The following is a 21,921-nucleotide window of genomic DNA, read 5'->3' as shown; positions in this document are numbered from 1 at the left end:
AGAACTTCAGTTGGGGGGAACAGTTTGCAGACTTATCTGCTTCAGGTACGATCAGTCATATTTCTAACAAGACATGTTAATGCTAGAAGACTGTCAGTTTTTCCCTTAGGGGATCGGTAAGCCATTTTCTTATAAAAGCACTTTTGGGAACGTTTTTTTTCGCCTGGCATCTAGTTAGACTACTACTTCAGTCAGAAAGGCCCCTTCACTCTGGTAATGCAGATGGAGGTCCCGTTTTCGCGCCTCAATTGCGCAGTTTATTTCCTTGGCAGTGCATGCAGCTTCATTTGAGGGTCCTGTGGGTAAAGAAAACGGACTCAGGAAGGTTTATTTCAGTGCTGAATAACTCTAAGGGAAGGTAAAAAGCCGCAGCAAGGCTGTGGCAGTGATTGTTGTGTGATAAAATTGTTTATTTGAACAAATAGCTCCGTTTTGCTCATTTTAAGGGTTAAAGTCTTGAAACTTGGTGTGCAATACTTTCAAGACATTAGGACTCTGGGGTGCAAATTTTGTAAAAATCGGACATTGCCTTCATAGTTTTTCAAACTTTCAGAAATAAAGTGTGATTGTTTATTATTTAAAGAGACAGTAACGCTTTTCTTTAAAAACGTTTTTATTGCATTATTAGCCTGCCATATTCTGTCTAACATGTCTGTACCTTCAGATAGCTTATGTTCTGTATGTATGGAAGCCAAGGTGGTTCCCCCTATTAATGTTTTGTGCAAATTGTGTCATAGCGTCCAAACAGAGTAAGGACAGTACTGTCACATAAATAAGTTTGCCCAGGATGATTCTTCATGTGAAGGTAGTGGGGATAGTTCATCATCCTCTCCTTCTGTGTCAACACCAATGCTGGTTACTATGCAGCAATTAACTGCAGTGATGGATAATTCTAAGCAAATCTATTATCCAAACTGCCATCCTATTCTAGAAAGCGTGATTGCTCAGTTTTTAAATACAGAAGATGAGCAGGTTAGCGCTGAGGACAATTTATCAGTTGTTCCCTCACATCAATCTGAGTATAGCAGTGAGGGAGGGCCTGTCTGAAGGGGAAGTTTCTGATTCAGGAAAAGTTTCTCAGCAGGCAGACACTGATATTGTGACTTTTAAATTTAAGTTAGAACACCTCCGCACCCTGCTTAAGGAGGTCCTAACTACTCTAGATGATTGTGATTCTCTGGTAATTCCAGAGAAATTGTGCAAGATGGACAAATTCTTAGAGGTTCCAGTGCACGCTGATGCCTTTCCGATACCCAAGCGGGTGGCGGACATAGTGACTAAGGAGTGGGAAAAGCCAGGTATACCTTTTGTTCCACTTCCTATATTCAAGAAAATGTTCCCCATTGTCGACCCCAGAAAGGACACATGGCAAACGGTTCCTAAGGTTGAGGGGGCGGTTTCAATGTTAGCTAAGCGCACAACTATTCCTATTGAGGACAGTTGCGCTTTCAAAGATCCTATGGATAAAAAATTAGAAGGACTGTTAAAAAAGAAATTATTCAGCAGGGTTTCCTTCTTCAACCAATCTTGTGCATTATTCCTGTCACTACCGCAGCGTATTTTGGTTCGAGGAACTGGAAAATTTGCTTCAAAGGGAGACTCCATATGATGAAGTCATGGACAGAATTCACGCACTTAAGTTGGCTAATTCATTTATTTTGGATGCCGCTTTTCAATTGCTAAGTTAGCGGCGAAAAATTCAGGGTTTGCTATAGTGGCGCGCAGAGCGCTTTGGCTAAAATCCTGGTCGGCGGATGTGTCGTCCAAGAATAAATTGCTTAATATTCCTTTCAAGGGTAAGACCCTATTCGGGCCGGAATTGAAAGAGATTATTTCAGACATTACTGGTGGAAAGGGACATGCCCTCCCACAAGATAGGCCTTTTAGGGCTAAGAACAAATCTAATTTTCGTTCCTTCGCAATTTCAGGAACGGACCAAATCCTAACTCTGCAGCCTCCAGACAAGAAGGCAACACTTCCCAACCTAAACCAGCATGGAAACCATTGCAAGGTTGGAACAAGGGTAAACAGGCCAAAAAGCCTGCTGCTGCTACCAAGACAGCATGAAGGGGTAGCCCCCGATCCGGGACCGGATCTAGTAGGGGGCAGACTCTCTCTCTTTGCTCAGGCTTGGGCAAGAGATGTTCCAGATCCCTGGACACTAGAATAGTCTCTCAGGGATATCTTCTAGAATTCAAGGAACTTCCTCCAAAGGGAAGGTTCCACATGTCTCGCTTATCCTCAGACCAGATAAAGAGACAGGCATTCTTACACTGCGTAGGAGACATTGTAAAGATGGGAGTGATACACCCAGTTCCAATAACGGAACAAGGAAGATTTTACCAACAATCCAGGAGGGTCAATATATGACTACCGTGGATTTAAAGGATGCGTACCTGCATATTCCTATCCACAAAGATCACCATTAGTTCCTGAGGTTCGCCTTCCTGGAAAGACAGTTCGTGGCTCTTCCATTCGGTTTAGCCACTGCTCCCAGAATTTTCACAATGGTGCTAGGGTCCCTTCTAGCGGTATTAAGACAGAGGGGCATTGCTATAGCACCTTATCTAGACGACAATCTAACCCAAGCGTCGTCCCTTCTAAAGCAAAGGCCCATACAAGACATTGTTGTAGCCTTTCTCAGATCTCACGGGTGGAAGGTGAACGTAGAAAAGAGTTCCCTGTTCCCGTCAACAAGAGTTCCCTTTCTGGGAACAATAATAGATTCTATGGAAATGAAGATCTTCCTGACAGAGGTCAGAAAATCAAAACTTCTGAGCGCTTGTCAAGTTCTTCACTCTATTCTGCAGCCTTCCATAGCTCAGTGCATGGAAGTAATAGGATTAATGGTCGCAGCGATGGACATAGTTCCTTTTGCTCGAATTCATCTAAGACCATTACAACTGTGCATGCTCAAACAGTGGAATGGGGATTATGCAGACTTGTCTCCCCAGATTCAAGTAGACCAGGTAATCAGGGATTCTCTCCGCTGGTGGTTGTCTCAGGATCACCTGTCTCAGGGAATGAGTTTCCGCAGACCAGAATGGGTCATTGTCACGACCGACGCCAGTCTCTTAGGCTGGGGTGCGGTCTGGGACTCTCTGAAAGCTCAAGGTCTATGGTCTCGAGAAGAGTCTCTTCTCCCGATAAACATTTTTAGAACTAAGAGCGATAATCAATGCGCTCCTGGCGTGGCCTCACCTAGCAAAGGCCAAATTCATAAGGTTCCAGTCGGACAACATGACGACTGTAGCGTACATCAATCATCAGGGGGGAACAAAGAGTTCCTTAGCGATGAGAGAGGTATCCAAGATCATCAAATGGGCGGAGATTCACTCCTGCCACCTATCTGCAATTCACATCCCAGGAGTGGACAACTGGGAGGCGGATTATTTGAGTCGTCAGACTTTCCATCCGGGGGAGTGGGAACTCCATCCGGAGGTCTTTGCCCAGTTAACTCAACTATGGGGCATTCCAGATATGGATCTGATGGCGTCTCGTCAGAACTCCAAGGTTCCTCGCTACGGGTCCAGATCCAGGGATCCCAAGGCGACACTAGTGGATGCATTGGTGGCGCCTTGGTCGTTCAATCTAGCTTATGTGTTTCCACCGTTCCCTCTCCTTCCCAGGCTTGTAGCCAGGGTCAAACAGGAGAAGGCCTCAGTGATTCTAATAGCTCCTGCGTGGCCACGCAGGACTTGGTATGCAGACCTGGTGAATATGTCATCGACTCCACCATGGAAGCTACCTTTGAGACAGGATCTTCTAGTACAAGGTCCATTCGAACATCCAAATCTAGTCTCTCTCCAACTGACTGCCTGGAAATTGAACGCTTAATTCTATCTAAGCGTGGGTTTTCTGAATCGGTTATAGATACTTTGGTTCAGGCCAGAAAGCCTGTGACTAGGAAAATTTTCCAATAAGATATGGCAAAAAATATATCTGTTAGTGCAGATCCAAGGGATACTCTTGGAGTAAAATGAAGGTTCCAAGAATACTTTCCTTTCTCCAAGAGGGCTTGGATAAAGGTTTGTCAGCTAGTTCTCTTAAAGGACAGATATCTGCTCTGTCGGTTTTGTTACACAAGCGTCTGGCAGCTGTGCCAGATGTACAGGCGTTTGTACAGGCTTCAGTCAGGATCAAGCCTGTGTATAGACCTATGACTCCTCCTTGGAGTCTAAACTTAGTTCTTTCAGTTCTTCAGGGGGTTTCTTTTGAACCTATGCATTCCATAGATGTTAAATTACTATCTTGGAAAGTTTTGTTTTTGGTTGCTATTTCTTCTGCTAGAAGAGTTTCAGAGTTATCTGCTTTGCAGTGTACTTCTCCCTATCTGGTATTCCATACAGATAAGGTAGTTTTGCGTACCAAGCCTGGTTTTCTTCCAAAGGTCATTTCTAACAGGAATATTAACCAGGAGATTGTGGTTCTTTCTCTGTGTCCGAATCCAGTTTCAAAGAAGGAACGTTTTTTACACAACCTAGATGTAGTCCGTGCTTTAAAATTCTATTTAGAAGCAACTAAGGATTTCAGACAAACATCATCCTTGTTTGTTGTGTATTCTGGTAAGAGGAGAGGACAGAAAGCTACTGCTACCTCTCTTTCCTTTTGGCTGAAAAGCATCATCCGATTGGCTTATGAGACTGCTGGACGGCAGCCTCCTGAACGATTTACAGCTCATTCTACTAGAGCTGTGGCTTCCACATGGGCCTTCAAGAACGAGGCTTCTGTTGATCAGATCTGTAGGGCAGCGACTTGGTCTTCCCTGCATACTTTGCCAAATTTTACAAATTCGATACTTATGCTTCTTCGGAGGCTATTTTTGGGAGAAAGGTTTTGCAAGCCGTGGTGCCTTTCGTTTAGGTAACCTGATTTGCTCCCTCCCTTCATCCGTGTCCTAAAGCTTTGGTATTGGTTCCCACAAGTAAGGATGAAACCGTGGACCGGACACACCAATGTTGGAGAAAACAGAATTTATGTTTACCTGATGAATTTCTTTCTCCAACGGTGTGTCCGGTCCACGGCCCGCCCTGGTTTTTTAGTCAGGTTTGAAAAATGTCTTTCTTTATACACTACAGTCACCACGGCACCCTATAGTTTCTCCTTTTTCTCCTAACCGTCGGTCGAATGACTGGGAGGCGGAGCCAGAGGGGGGACTATATGGACAGCTCTTGCTGTGTGCTCTCCTTGCCATTTCCTGTAGGGGAAGAGAATATCCCACAAGTAAGGATGAAACCGTGGACCGGACACACCGTTGGAGAAAGAAATTTATCAGGTAAAACATAAATTCTGTTTTTTAGAACTCCGAGTGTTTAGCCTAGAAATAGAGGAGTGGAGCAGTAATCACATAATGTATTTGTAGAACCCCCTGTTCTTGAGGTTAAACTGAGGTAATTTGAGCAGCCATGAAACAGTTCTGTAACAGTGATAGCCTGAAAAGCAGCCTTTTGGAACCAAAAAAATCTAACTAATGTTTCTTTTGTCTTGATAAGAAAGTATGAAGCTCATAATACATTTCTGTGTATAAAAGATTTTCCTGTCACATTTTTAGTTTATGTAGATCTGAAAAAGAGCTCACTTTAGAGGACACCATCACCTGAGTAGACTTGGGAAATAACTTTGCTTTTGTTCCATGGAAACTATTATCTTTACTTAAGAATCATATTGCAGTTGTATGATTTTGTTGAACATATATATCTTTATCAATCATTGTTTCAATAATCTGCATTTTCAGGCACCAGTTGTAAATATTTACACAATTGAGCTAACTCATGGAGAGTTTACATGGCAAGTAAAGAGGAAATACAAGCACTTTCAAGACCTGCACCGAGAGCTTCTTCGATACAAAGCTTTTATCCGACTCCCTATACCTACAAGGAGGTATTGATTTGTTGAATTACCATGTTTAAAATGTGATAGATTTTGCCTGTGATAAGTAAAATCTGAAATGTTATTTATCTCAGCCACACAGTACGAAGGCAAACTGTGAAAAGAGGAGATGTCAGGTCAATGCCAAGCCTACCACGAGGCGCAGAGATTGTCCGAGAGGAACAGTCCTCAAGTAGAAGGGTAAATATACGAATTGCTTTATATTATGACTTCATCATAGTTAGTGACAAAGGATTGTAATCTAATTTGTATAGGCTTTGTAATTGTTGTTTACAAACCAAAAGAAGATTAACCTAAGTATGGAGTTTTCTAAAGATATCTATCTTTATCGTTTTGCTGAAATTCTGTTTTTATGGTTTTTGTTTTGCTTTTTTGAATGAACAGTGCCCTGTAATAAAACTTATGTTGTTTTTGGTTTCTAGAAACAATTAGAAGACTATTTAGCAGCACTACTGAAAATGCCAATGTACAGGAATTATCATGCAACTGTAAGTGAACAATGTATTTTATTTTCTGTGTTCAATGATTTAGGAAGTCTCCATCACATTCCCTAAGAGAATGTACTCTAGTCTATTTTAATTTGAGCTTCAATGGTAATACATTTTCCTGAAGAAAAGAAATATATGTTACAGAAAATTTGGTAAAGGTAACGTAGGAAAGTAACGGTTGTATTTCACAATGAGTGAGGTTAAACTTCTTTATCCTACACTAATTAAGGTGGTAAAAAGTTCACATTGTAACACAAGGCAAAAAGGTTTCTCATGCAAGATAACCTTACTAGGAACACAAAATATATCTATGACCTAAACTTTGTGTATTCACTGTTCAAATAAAATGCATCACAGAATTACAAAATGTAAACTACGTACTGCATATAGACACCTTCATTAACAGGACAAAAATAAAGTTTCATGATTCATATAGCTCACATACTGATCACCATTATCAGATTTACCTGGTTCTTTTAGTATCCTTTTGATAAATAGATCATATCTTGAGCACTATATGTCATTGCATTGTCTTTTTATTATGTATTTCTTGATTAAGCAGTTCTACTGCATTTAATGGTCCAGTACGAATGCTTCAATCCACAATGGGACATCAAAGTAGCTATAGTATCTAAATGTGTTTTTCTTATGATAATAATATTATTTTTTTTGTTTCAGAGAGAATTCATTGATGTAAATCAGCTATCTTTTATTCATGACCTTGGACCAAAGGGCATGTACGTATTTCTAACTCTCAGTGAGTTTATAAGGCATTGAAACGTTTGAAGCAGATAAACTCAGTGTAGATGGGGTACAAATCTCCTTTAGGGATTAACCACACATATAAAAAAAAAAATTGTTTGCTACCATTCGTGTATTAAAAGGGACACTAAAGTAAAAATTCAACTATCATGGTTCAGATACAGCATGCAGTTTTAAGAGACTTACCAATGTACTGCCATTATCAAATATTGCAATCTATTTATAGTCTTACTTTCTGAGGCACCATCTCCTACTGAGCCAATGCTAGAGTTTACAGTGTATACGTGATTGGCTAATGACTCACAAGATAGAAGGGCTGGCAATTTAAAGGGAATTTAGAAATTTGTTAGAAAAATCCTATTGCTATTACATTGACTTTTTGTTTTGCACTTATTGATTATGCAATGCTACTGTATCAATGGTCTTTTAAGACAGGAAAAACTACAGATATAAACTGTGTTTTCTTATAGCTATTGACCAAGAGATAAGCCCAAGTGCCCTCACCAAGGTCTGACCTCAAACTTTTTTGCTGAGCTTTAAAGGGATAGAAAGGTCAAAATGAAATGTGCATAAGTGTAGTATTCAATTAGAAATAGAAGCAAGTTTGCAATATACTTCTAATAGCAAAAATGCTTCTAATAGAAGTTAGTACTTATACTGCAGCATATGCACATATCCTGTGAGAGAACCAGTATTTAAGCACCTCACACCTAATCAGAGGTCCAGCAGTAGCTTGTAGGACACAAATTATGTCTTCAGAAGTAATACACACCCCAGCCACCTCTCTGAGCAGGCATGGTGTTTGAATACTGGTGCACGGCCTTTACAGGATATTTGTGTATGTTGCTGAAAAATCGTAATCACTTTTACTAGAAGCATTTTTGCTCATGGAAATGCAGAGCACACATGTTTAAATTTCAAATTGAAATGCACTAATGCACATTTCAATCTTGATCTTTCAATCCCTTTATTAATTCTTGCTAATTGTACCTGTGGGTTTGCTCTGTCTAAATGTAGCCTCCTTTATGGGGGAAAAAATGTAATAAGGACTGTATTCACAAGTTGGACTGGGTGCACATATGGGCACCAATTGCAAAATAAACTTGGGTGGATTTTCCATAACTTCGGCAGGTCTGGTGCACATAATCCACCTTTTTTAGAATTTTTTTAAAATAAGATAAATAGCAAATACATAGATATAATGTATTTATTTAATGTGTGTACAGTGGGTATTGAAAAGAATCACCCCCCCCCTTGAAAATAATCACATTTTGTTGCTTTGCAGCCTGAAATAAAGACAGACACACTTTTTGTTTATCTAGTTGTAATTACTCAGTGCAACTTATAACATCCAAGTGAAAGATATAAAACCAAGATGTCAGGCAAAAATAAAGACAATTCAAAAACAGAATCACTGAGTTGGAAAAAGGATCACCCCCTCCTAAAATTACTTGTTAACTCAATCAAGTGTAGCTAATCACCTTCTCAACGGCACACACAATGGTCATGGTCATTGTGTTCATGTAACAACAATGTTACGAATTCTCCACAAATGTGGCTTGTATGGGAGGGTTGCAAGGAAAAAGCCACTCCTCAAGAAAGTCCACATGCAGTCACGATTGAGCGTTGCCATAACACACTTAGGAGGTTCTGAGGCCACATGAAAAAAGGTGTTATGGTCAAGTGAGACTAAAATGTTATTATTTGGCCTCAACACCAAACGATATGTCTGGAGGAAATCCAATACAGCTCACCATCTAAATAACACCATACCTACAGTAAAGCATGGAGGTTGTAATATCCTGTTATGGGGTGTTTCTCTGCAGCAGGCACTGGAGCACTTGTCAGGATAAAAGGAGTAATGGATGGGGCAAAATACCATCAGATTCTTGAGGAAAATCTGCTGCCCTCTGCCAGGAAGTTGTCAATGGGAAGAAGGTTTACCTTCCAACATGCAATGACCCAAAGCACACAGCAAAAATGACCACACAGTGGTTGAAGGAGAAAAAGGTGAATGTCCTTGCATGCCCTAGTCAGAGCCCAGACTTAAACCCCATTGAATATCTGTGGCATGACTTAACGACTGCAGACCACAAACGGTCACCATCAAATGTAAGGAACTGGAGCAGTTTTGCAAAGAAGAGTGGGTAAATATTGCACAGTCTAGATGTGCAAAGTTAGTAGAGACATATCCCAACAGACTAACTGTAATTAAAGCAAAAGGTGGTCCAACAAAATACTCCCCCAGGCGGGTGATCCTTTCCAACTCAGCGATTCTGTTTTTGAATTGTCTTTATTTTTGCCTGACATGTTGGTGTTATATCTTTCACTTGGATGTTATAAGTTGCACTGAGTAATTACAACTGGATAAACAAAAACTGTTTATTTCAGGCTGCAAAGCAACAAAATGTGATTATTTTTAAGGGGGGGTTATTCTTTTCAATACCCACTGTATGTATTTATGTTTATATTATTGAGTATTGCAATAAGTAATAACACAATTTTTTTTTAATTAGCGCGTCACGGCCTCACTGTCTAATCACAGTGAGCAGATTCAACTACATGTAGAATGCTCCCACGCAAGGAAAAGCTGTCGGCTGCGTTACAGTTAGTGTAATGGAGCGATTGGGTTCGCTGTGATTAGACAATGAGGCCATGATGCACTAGTTAAAGAAACTGCTGTGCCAAAAAAGGATTGCTTTGCATTTGTAAGTACAGTTTTAGCTACAAAATTAGGTAAAAAAAAAAAAATAGATCAAATGGCCATCCTTATAAAACGCAAACTAATATAAATATAATCTAGGAAAAGTTGCACAAATATCTCTCAATTGCATTGTCCTTAATAAGACCACTTCCAATTCCAAATAGTCAGCAGTATAATAAAAATATAATAAAAAATCTAAATTTTTTTTATTTAAACTGTTTTAGTAAAAGTTTTACCAAAGTGCAGCGTCCAAATGTAAAATGCACAGTGTCCTATGCAGCTATTTTGCCAAATGTATCCTTCACACCAAATGGGGCAGGGTAGAAACCTCACTCTAGAAAGAAAAAACGCAAAACAGACTCAAGTACCGTAATAAGTCACAAAATCAAGCGCTATAAAATTGCACTTACAATGTTATACTTTATAGGCAGATAAAAACAGACGTTTTTCAAAAGCAACACACTCGCTTATACGCATCCCACTTCCCAGAGCGGTAAGCGTTACTTATAATAAAGTTCCTTGGTAATATCGTCAGTTCAGTCTTTAGCCGAAAGTAAATTCCCCTTTTCTGGAACTACGGGTGCTCGTTTGGTTCAGTATACCTCTCTGTACCTCTACGTGTTTCGTCCGCTAACGTCCAGACTTTTTCAAGAGGGTGAAATTCTCTATAGTCAAATAGTTTTCCCTTCCATTTAACCACCCAGGATCAATCCGATTGGTAGTTTTGAAGCTTCCTCCTAACCGCCTCTCACAGCAGTTGTTCTTAATAAGAGAATACAAGTTAAAGTAATAAACAAAATTCTGATCCTTCTTTGTTATTACTTCTGTTACAACAAGTCTACAACTAAATACATAAAAATACTAGCACTATTAAAAACTTTTTTATATATTACACTGATTTTTTTTAAAAATCGTTAAATTCAAAACAATTAATTACATTACATAAAAAACACACACAACCTTATATAAGTTATATTACAAATATATAAACTGATACAAAAAATGCTCATATTCATCTGCATTCTCAAATCCCCTTACCCCATTCTATATTAACCCTAATATTCACTTCATAGTTATACTGGAAATAAACAACTCCAATGTCTGGTTACTATTACATTATATATCTACATTTTATATATTTTATATAAGGGTCTTCCCACATCTCCATCAAACTAGAATAGCTAAATATAGACTTCTATCTGGCGCAATACATACACTGCTAAATAAACATAAATGCACAAGAAGAAACAGCCATTCTAAAGGGATTGTATTTGTTACATAATAGCTGCTATATCTATAGCCACATTTAAACCCTTTGGATGTAAGATTTTTAACTTTTGAATCCAATATGTTTCCTGTCTTCTTAATCTGAATAACCTATTATTTTTAGTATTTGGTATCCAGTCAATCACTTGGATTCCTTATGTTACATAATTCTGCACAGGATTATGTAACATGTACAAAACCTGTTGTAACCTGTGACAAAACTGTCCCTTTAATAGCATATCCATTCTGCCTCCGGTCTGAAGAAATACTAATCAATGCGATTGAAATGACACATTAAACCATAAAACACAGAGGGCAAGATTACAAATCAGTTGCAGAAACACCGCGCACTTAATGGCTTTTTTGCTTTTGGGGTCGTGCAGCTATTACAAGTTGCAAAATAACTTATTTTGCAGGTGCATTAAGCTGCGTAATCCAAACAGTCAAATTGCGCACGTTCTTGTATTCCCCCAAGAAGGAAAAAATACTCACAAAAACCCTAATAAGTTGCGCAAAGCCCTTGATGTATTCTCCTCGAAAAGTGAAGATGAAAATGCAAATATTTCATATTGCTAAAATGTTTTTGTAATGGAATATGTTCTAGTTATTTATAAAAAAATATTTCTCTATATATATGTCATGATTTTTGGACTGATATATCTATTTATAGTGAGATATGTATATGAATATATATATATATATATATATATAGAGAGAGAGAGAGAGAGAGAGAGAGAGAGAGAGAGAGAGAGAGAGAGAGAGAGAGAGAGAGAGAGAGAGAGAGAGAGAGATATCTCGAGATCTATATGCAAATATATCTTTGAAAATCCCTGGCTGGGAGTGTGCAAATACATACCTGCATCAGACGCCGGAGTAGCCAATCAAAGTCCCCTGTGACTCTTCTTTGCGTTTGTTTGATTCCACATTCTCATGAACAAATAATATTGGATCCACGTGGGCTCGTGGACTCTCATTATCTTATGAAAGAAAACCGCTATCGGGGAAGGAGTGAGGGTTTTTCAGGTACACACGGCTGAAAAAAATTAAAATCAAGACATCTGAACAACTTTCTATTCCCTGAGTGACATGGCGCCGCCTATTGCACAAAGACAGATTCCAGTATACGGCTCGAGAGAACCGGGACTGGCTGCGATCACTGAAAGGAAAGGTTCTAACACTGTTTTTACTTTGTTCCTATAGACAATTCACTACCTTTAGGCAGTGAGTTTCACAATTTAATTAGTCTTGCAGTGAAAAAATGTTTACATTGCTGGAGATTAAATCACATTTCCTCTAACCTTAAATTGTGACCTCTTGTCACGAACCATTGCATTGGAACAATATATCATAATTATATAGCAATATAATTGTTATTTCTTCTCATGTATCTATGCCTTTTTTTAAATACACACTAATAGAATATTATTAGCCTCATTAGCTGCTGCCTCACATTGCACACTCATTCTTACAGGATAAGTTTCAGATCATGTCCTCCTCAAAGTTTTATTCTGCCCCACGTTTCAAAAAAGCCAGAGAAGAGATCAGGGAAAGATCTAGAAGATATGGTGGTCATTGTACTGGTACTAGTGAGAGAACAAGGGACAGGATTTTAGTCAAACCTGTTCATAGTTCCAAATAAAGAGGGAACTTTCAGACCAATTTTAGACTTAAAAATATTTTAAACAGGATTGTAAGTGTCCCTTCCTTCAAGCAGGGGAGACAATTCGATCTATTCTCCTGCTGGTGAACCAATGTCAATTTATAACAAGGTCTCTGACTGACTTATCCAGAAGAATTGTTTTTCTCAGGCTGGTGAGGCAGATATTTACCATGTATGTGAGTCATTCAGGTTGAGGTGCGGTTTGGGATGTCAGGGAGCTCAAGGATTCTGGTCCTCAAAGGGTTCCCATTTATCCTTTAATATTTTGGAACTCAGAGCTATCTTCAGAGCTCTTCAGTCTTGACCTTAACTAGCCTCTGTTCCGTTCATTCACTTCCAGACGGACAACATCATGACTGTAGATTATATAAACCACCAAGGGGGCACTTGAATTGAATTTTGAACTCAACAAAACGAAGATCAATTTTTTGGATCTCACCTTGAGAGGGATCCCCAATGTCGGTATTGAGACTGAGGTCTATAGAAAGCCAATAACCGGTAAGACGCTCCTCCACGCTAGGAGCAGTCATCCGTAACAGATTTTTAGGTCTGTTGCAAAGGGTCAGTTTACCAGACTTAAAAGGAACTGTAGTAAGGCTGAACAGTATGAAATGCATGCGGACAAATTGTCTGACCACCTTAAGAAGAGAGGGTATAAGCCACATGACATCTGTAAAGCTAGAAAGGACTTAGTATCCAGTAATAGAGAGAAATTACTAAATAAGGCAGGACCAAAGAAAGAGAAAAATGAAGGAGTTTTCTTTGTAACGGATTTTAGTGTACAATATCACAAAATCTGCCAAATAGTGAAAAAGCATTTTAAACTATTGGCTGCAGATAATGCTCTGGCAGAGACAGTAGAAAAAGGATGCAAATGCTCCTTTAAGAGAGGAATTTCTATGGGTAATATTCTCGCCCCTACGCAACTTAAAAGCATACAGAAAGATGAGCCCAGTTCTTGGCTTAGATTCAAGGGCGTATACAAATGTAGCAATATAACATGCAAGGCGTGTGAACACCTTTTGATAGGTGAAGGGTTTAAATGCAGTATGACCAACAAAAGGTATAGTCACAAAAAATGCATGAATTGCAGAAGTAAATTTACAGTGTATTTAGTAGGCTGCACAGCCTGTGACCTACAGTATGTAGGAATGACGACCAGGGAGACAAGAGTAAGTATTAGGGAACACCTCTCTGACATCAAGGCAGGCACTCTGACTACCACACTTGTACAGCATTTCAGATTGGCCCATAATAAGGAGAGTGTAACTTTTAAATGGACCATAATAGAAACTGTGGATGCTGGACGAAGAGGTGCGGACAGAGAAGCAACACTTGCTGGAAGAGAAGTGTTTTGGATTTTCCAGTTAAGGACTAGGCATCCAACTGGATTAAATTCAGCCTATGACCTTATAAATCATTGGCATTAGAGGTCTATCTGGGCTAGAATTAAGAATAATAGGGTGATATTTATAAAAAAGGCAGATTTGCATTTGTGCGCAATCTGTGAGCCCTAACAATATAGAAGCAGCATTTAGTATTAAATTCTATGTGAAATGCTTTTGCTAGCTCATAGATATTGTGAAAGGCAAATATAACTCTATAATAACAAAATTTATGCTTACCTGATAAATTTATTTCTCTTGTGGTGTATCCAGTCCATGGATTCATCCATTACTTGTGGGATATTCTCCTTCCCAACAGGAAGCTGCAAGAGGATCACCCACAGCAGAGCTGTCTATATAGCTCCTCCCCTAACTGCCACCTCCAGTCATTCGACCAAAGACAAGCAAGAGAAAGGAGAAACTATAGGGTGCAGTGGTGACTGTAGTTTAAAAATAAAAAACACCTGCCTTAAAATGACAGGGCGGGCCATGGACTGGATACACCACAAGAGAAATAAATTTATCAGGTAAGCATAAATTTTGTTTTCTCTTGTAAGGTGTATCCAGTCCATGGATTCATCCATTACTTGTGGGATACCAATACCAAAGCTATAGGACACGGATGAAGGGAGGGACAAGGCAGGCGCTTAAACGGAAGGCACCACTGCCTGTAAGACCTTTCTCCCAAAAATAGCCTCCGAAGAAGCAAAAGTATCAAATTTGTAGAATTTAGAAAAAGTATGAAGCGAAGACCAAGTCGCCGCCTTACAAATCTGTTCAACAGAAGCCTCATTTTTAAAAGCCCATGTGGAAGCCACCACTCTAGTGGAATGAGCTGTAATTCTTTCAGGAGGCTGCTGGCCAGCAGTCTCATAGGCTAAGCGGATTATACTTCTTAACCAAAAAGAAAGAGAAGTTGCTAAAGCCTTTTGGCCTCTTCTCTGTCCAGAGTAAACAACAAACAATGCCGATGTTTGACGAAAATCCTTAGTAGCTTGTAAATAAAACTTTAAAACACGAACCACGTCAAGATTATGTAATAGACGTTCCTTCTTTGAAGAAGGATTAGGACACAGTGACGGAACAACAATCTCCTGATTGATATTCTTATTAGATACCACCTTAGGAAGAAACCCAGGTTTGGAAGATCAGATAAGGGGAATCACACTGTAAGGCAGATAACTCTGAGACTCTTCGAGCCGAAGAGATAGCTACCAAAAACAGAACTTTCCAAGATAAAAGCTTGATATCTATGGAATGCAGAGGTTCAAACGGAACCCCTTGAAGAACTTTAAGAACTAAATTTAAACTCCGTGGCGGAGCAACAGGTTTAAACACAGGCTTGATTCTAACTAAAGCCTGACAAAACGCCTGAACGTCTGGAACATCCGCCAGACGCTTGTGCAAAAGAATAGACAGAGCAGAAATCTGTCCCTTTAAGGAACTAGCTGACAATCCCTTCTCCAATCCTTCTTGGAGAAAAGATAATATCCTGGGAATCCTGACTTTACTCCATGAGTAACCCTTGGATTCACACCAATGAAGATATTTACACCATATCTTATGGTAGATTTTCCTGGTGACAGGCTTTCGAGTCTGAATTTAGGTAACAATGACCAACTCGGAGAAACCACGTTTTGATAAAATCAAGCGTTCAATCTCCAAGCAGTCAGACGCAGAGAAATTATATTTGGATGGTTGAAAGGACCCTGAAGTAGAAGGTCCTGCCTCAGCGGCAGAGTCCATGGTGGAAGGGATGACATGTCCACCAGATCTGCATACCAAGTCCTGCGTGGCCACGCAGGTGCTATCAAAATCACCAAAGCTCTCTCCTGCTTGATCTTGGCAATCAGACGAGGGAGCAGAGGAAACGGTGGAAACACATAAGCCAGGTTGAAGGACCAAGGAGCTGCTAGAGCATCTATCTGCCTTGGGATCCCTGGACCTGGACCCGTAACAAGGAAGCTTGGCATTCTGACGAGACGTCATGAGATCCAGTTCTGGTTTGCCCCAAAGTTGAATCAACTGTGCAAACACCTCCGGATGGAGTTCCCACTCCCCCGGATGAAAAGTCTGCCGACTTAGAAAATCCGCCTCCCAGTTCTCTACTCCTGGGATATGGATAGCTGATAGATGGATGAACCTCTGCCCATAGAATTATTTTTGAAACCTCCAACATTGTAGGGAACTCCTTGTTCCCCCTTGATGGTTGATGTAGGCTACAGTCGTGATATTGTCCGACTGAAATCTGATGAACCTGACCGCAGCAAGCTGAGGCCAAGCCTGAAGAGCATTGAATATCGCTCTTAGTTCCAGAATGTTTATCGGAAGGAGTGCCTCCTCCTGAGTCCACGAGCCCTGAGCCTTCAGGGAGTTCCAGACTGCACCCCAGCCCAGAAGGCTGGCATCTGTTGTTACTATTGTCCAATCTGGCCTGCAAAAGGTCATACCCTTGGACAGATGGACCCGAGATAGCCACCAGAGAAGAGAATCTCTGGTCTCTTGATCCAGATTTAGTAGAGGGGACAAATCTGTGTAATCCCCATTCCACTGATTGAGCATGCAGAGTTGCAGCGGTCTGAGATGTAGGTGGGTAAACGGCACTATGTCCATTGCCGCTACCATTAAGCCGATTACTTCCATACACTGAGCCACTGAAGGGCGAGAAGTAGAATAAAGAACACGGCAGGAATTTAGAAGTTTTGACAACCTGGCCTCTGTCAGGTAAATCTTCATTTCTACAGAATCTATCATAGTTCCTAGGAAGGAAACTCTTGTGAGAGGGGATAGAGAACTCTTTTCTTCGTTCACTTTCCACCCATGAGACCTCAGGAATGCCAGCACAATGTCCGTATGGGACCTGGCTATTTGAAAATTCGACGCCTGTATCAGAATGTCGTCTAGGTAAGGGGCTACTGCTATACCCCGCGGCCTTAGGACCGCTTGGAGTGACCCTAGACCCTTTGTAAAGATTCTTGGTGCCGTAGCTAACCCAAAGGGAAGAGCCACAAACTGGTAATGCGAAGAGCCACAAACTGGTAATGCCTGTCTAGGAAGGCGAACCTGAGAAACCGATGATGATCTCTGTGTATCGGAATGTGAAGATAAGCATCCTTTAAGTCCACGGTAGTCATATATTGACCCTCCTGGATCATAGGTAGGATAGTTCAAATAGTTTCCATCTTGAAGGATGGGACCCTGAGAAATTTGTTTAGGATCTTGAGATCTAAGATTGGTCTGAAAGTTCCCTCTTTCTTGGGAACTACAAACAGATTTGAATAGAAGCATTGCCCCTGTTCCTCTTTGGAACTGGGTGGATCACTCCCATAACTAGGAGGTCTTGATCACAATGTAAGAATGCCTCTTTCTTTATCTGGTTTGCAGATAATTGTGAGAGATGAAATCTCCCTTTTGGGGAAGAAGCTTTGAAATCCAGAAGATATCCCTGGGACACAATTTCCAACGCCCAGGAATCCTGGACATCTCTTGCCCAAGCCTGGGCGAAGAGAGAAAGTCTTCCCCCTACTAGATCCGTTTCCGGATCGGGGGCTGATCTTTCATGCTGTCTTAGAGGCAGCAGCAGGTTTTTTGGCCTGCTTTCCTTTGTTCCAAGCCTGGTTAGGTCTCCAGACCGGCTTGGACTGGGCAAAATTTCCCTCTTGTTTTGTATTAGAGGAAGTTGAAGCTGCGCCACTCTTGAAGTTTCGAAAGGAACGAAAATTAGTCTGTTTGGTCCTTAATTTGTTGGACCTATCCTGAGGAAGGGCGTGACCTTTTCCTCCAGTAATATCAGAAATGATCTCCTTCAGTCCAGGCCCGAATAGGGTCTGCCCCTTGAAGGGAATGTTGAGAAGCTTAGACTTTGAAGTAACGTCAGCTGACCAGGATTTAAGCCATAGCGCCCTACGTGCCTGAATCTGAAAACCTGAGTTTTTAGCCGTTAGCTTGGTTAAATGAACAGTGGCGTCAGAAACAAATGAATTGGCTAGCTTAAGAGCTTTAAGCTTGTCAAGGATATCATCCAATGGGGTTTCTACCTGTAGAGCCTCTTCTAGAGACTCAAACCAGAAGGCCGCAGCAGCAGTGACAGGGGCAATGCATGCAAGGGGCTGGAGAATAAAACCTTGTTGAATAAAAATTTTCTTAAGGTAACCCTCTAATTTTTTGTCCATTGGATCTAGAAAAGCACAACTGTCCTCGACAGGGATAGTTGTACGCTTCACTAGGGTAGAGACTGCTCCCTCCACCTTAGGGACCGTTTGCCACAAGTCCACAATTTCACTGGGACTACAATGGCGTCAGTCATCCAGAGTTGCTAAAACCTCCCTGAGCAACATGCAGAGGTGTTCAAGCTTAAATTTAAATGTAGACATATCAGAATCAGGTTGAAGTGTCTTTCCTGAGTCAGAAAAATCACCCACAGATAGAAGCTCTCCTGCTTTGGCTTCTGCACATTGTGAGGGTATATCAGACATAGCTACTAAAGCGTCAGAGAGCTCTGTATTTGTTCTAGCCCCAGAGCTGTCTCACTTTCCTTGTAACCCTGGCAGTTTGGACAATACCTCTGTAAGGGTATGATTCATAACTGCCGCCATGTCTTGTAAAGTATACGCAATGGGCGCGCTAGATGTACTTGGCGTCCCTTGAGCGGGAGTTATAGGCTCTGACACGTGGGGAGAGTTAGTTGGCATAACTTCCCCCTTGTCAATTTCCTCTGGTGATAAATCTTTTAAAGCCAGAATATGGTCTTTATAACTTATAGTAAGATCAGTGCATTTGGTACACATTCTAAGAGGGGGTTCCACAATGGCTTCTAAACATAATGAACAAGGAGTTTCCTCTATGTCAGACATGTTTAACAGACTAGTAATGAGACCAGCAAGCTTGGAAAACACTTTAATTAATGTGAAAAAGCAGAATATAAAAAACGATACTGTGCCTTTAAGGGAAAAAAAAAAACCACAAAAACTGCAAAACAGTGAAAAAAAGCAGTTAACTCTATACGAAATTTTTACAGTGTGTATAATAGACTAAAATAGCATTGCACCCACTTGCAAATGGATGATTAACCCCTCAGGCTCAAAAACGAAGCAAAAAAACGGTAAAACCGTTATAACAGTCACAATCAAACTGCCACATCTCTACTGTGGCTCCTACCTTCCCATAAAACGACTTTTGTAGGCACAAAAAACCCTTACAGAGGTCCAATATGTCAGGGGACTCCTCCAGGGAAGCTGGAGGTCTCAGAATGTAAAAACTACTGCGCAATTAGAGCACGAAAATAGGCCCCTCCCACCATGCACTCAAAGTAAAGGGCCATAAATAACTATTCCTAGGAGAAATATAGTCAGCCATGTGGAAAACTAGGCCCCAAATAAAGATTTATCACCCTCAGTAAAAAACGTTCTTTATAAATCATGCAAACGTTTTACATACTAAGCCATAAGAACAAGTAACATGAATATTACCCTTTACTGCAAGCATGATGCCAGTCGTTTGTTAAATCACTGCAATCAGGCTTACCTTAAATATATCAGGCATTGTCAGCATTTTCTAGACCTTATCATCTTATATATACTGAACATACCTCAGAGCAGTTAATTCTGCAGGCCGTTCCCCCAGCTGAAGTTTTCCCATACTCTTCAGTTATGTGTGAGAACAGCAGTAGACCTTAGTTACAACCTGCTAAGATCATCAAAAACCTCAGGCAAAACTCTTCTTCTAATTTCTGCCTGAGGTAAAAATAGTACAACGCCGGTACCGTTTAAAAATAACAAACTTTTGATTGAAGATAAACTACACTAATTCACCACATCTCTCTTGATACTTCCTTTCTTGTCGAGAGCTGCAAGAGAATGACTAGAGGTGGCAGTTAGGGGAGGAGCTATATAGACAGCTTTGTTGTGGGTGATCCTCTTGCAACTTCCTGTTGGGAAGGAGAATATCCCACAAGTAATGGATGAATCCGTGAACTGGATACACCTTACAAGAGAAAATTTATTTTTGATAAATTGTAAGAGTGGAAACAATGAATAGGTATTACAACAAGATACAAGAATCAGGATATATGAAATATAGTGACATAAAATTATAATCCTATTCAAATGGTTTATCATACATACTAATATTTCCCCTTAATATTTCCCCTTTATTTAAATAATATAAAACACCAGTTATACGTAAGATAACGCTTTTAAGTGGTACCTTAGTTAGAAAGTAGTGATAGAATTTAACAAGTCATTAAATTGACAGTGTACAAATGACATCTCAGGTCTACAATAGGTTAAGCAGTGATGAAAGAGTTAATCCTGTTAAATGCCCTTTAGCCAATTGAATGTTTTTACACCCTTTATTAAGCCCATTAGCCACAAATGATTAGGAAGCTGTGAGTACGGCAAATATGCTGAAACGCGTAAGCTGATCTACACACTAAAGGGCATGTCTTTTGTCTTTTTGTACCACATCTGTTTTATGGAATAAAGTTGAAAATTATTTTTTTTGCGACCTTACTCTATAAAAATAATGGTTTGCGCCAGTGCTCTTTACCTGTGATTGTCTCTAGAGAGAGAGGCCTTTTTTTCCTGAGCAAATACTTACTCATGACTTTTAAATGTCATAAAAAAACAAACATTTTTTGCAACATATATGTAGTTACATATTATACATTAATCGTCAAATAAACCTTTTTTTAAATACTTTTTTTTCTCTCCAAAAAATATATAAATATCAGCCTTTTTTTTAATAAATATTTGCATAAATATTTTTTTAATGTAGTCCAAACTGCCAGTGATATATTCCTTGATTAGAAAATATTTCTCATAATACAACTTAGTAATCAATGGTGATCCTTGTAGCTGCCAATCAGCCACCAATCAGGAAGTCTGAAAAAGGCAATCTAAGTCTATATAACAAGGTATTAGTACTAACTGCAATGTATGCATGTTATATATACTGTTTTTATTTAATCCTTGCAGATTTGTTTACATGCATCATGTCCAGATCAGACTCATAATACCTTTTCATAATATGTATTACAGAGAGGGAATGATAATGAAGAGATCCGGTGGTCACAGAATACCAGGTTTAAACTGTTGTGGACAAGGGAGTGCTTGCTATCGCTGGTCAAAAAGGTATTTGGACTTTTTTATGATGAAATATGATTGAATAGTTTAGTGGTCTTTTTGCATGTGTTTGGATTCATCCTATTTTTTATTTTTTTTGGAAATGTCTTTTTACGTGCAATAATTGCAAACATATTCTGTACTCTGTGTGTGTGTATTATGTGTGTATGTGTGTATGTATGTATGTATATATACATGAGCAGTGAACAAGTGCATACAGGCACGAAACATGTCTGCCACATGGGAACCCAGCTAACCTACTCTGCACTTTTCTTGTGTATTTTGCTGCAAGTCTTAGTGTACTTAACTATGGACTTACCTGTTTTTATGATAATCTTCTATCAAATAAAAGTTTATATTTTTATCTAATCCGGTGGAGTGCCTGGACATTTCTTCTGTGAATTTATATTTATATATATATATATATATGTAACAGAAACAGATGCACTCTCAGGACTTCCAAAAATTCTTTAATGGAACGTTTTCTGGGTTGATGAAGGGGTTGTGAACCACGAAAACGTTCCATTATATATATATATATATATATATATATATATATATATATATATATATATATATATATATATATATATACCAGTGTGTGTATGTGTATATATATATATATATATATATATATATATATATA

General features: G+C 39.7%; 1 protein-coding gene across 2 annotated transcripts in view; it reads left to right on the top strand.

The window, feature by feature from the left end:
* PLD1 (phospholipase D1) overlaps positions 1-21,921 on the top strand; it is a 505,989-nt gene that overhangs the window by 209,026 nt on the left and 275,042 nt on the right. For both annotated transcript variants that reach the window (XM_053710137.1, XM_053710138.1), the window contains exons 4-8: positions 5,735-5,880; positions 5,964-6,069; positions 6,312-6,377; positions 7,056-7,114; positions 21,192-21,284. In XM_053710137.1, coding sequence (XP_053566112.1) covers positions 5,735-5,880; positions 5,964-6,069; positions 6,312-6,377; positions 7,056-7,114; positions 21,192-21,284 — 470 coding nt within the window. The remainder of the gene's footprint in view (positions 1-5,734; positions 5,881-5,963; positions 6,070-6,311; positions 6,378-7,055; positions 7,115-21,191; positions 21,285-21,921) is intronic.

This window comes from Bombina bombina, chromosome 4 (genome assembly GCF_027579735.1).
Source record: "Bombina bombina isolate aBomBom1 chromosome 4, aBomBom1.pri, whole genome shotgun sequence".
Taxonomy (NCBI): Eukaryota; Metazoa; Chordata; class Amphibia; order Anura; family Bombinatoridae; genus Bombina; species Bombina bombina.
This window is presented reverse-complemented; position numbering and strand designations above follow the sequence as displayed.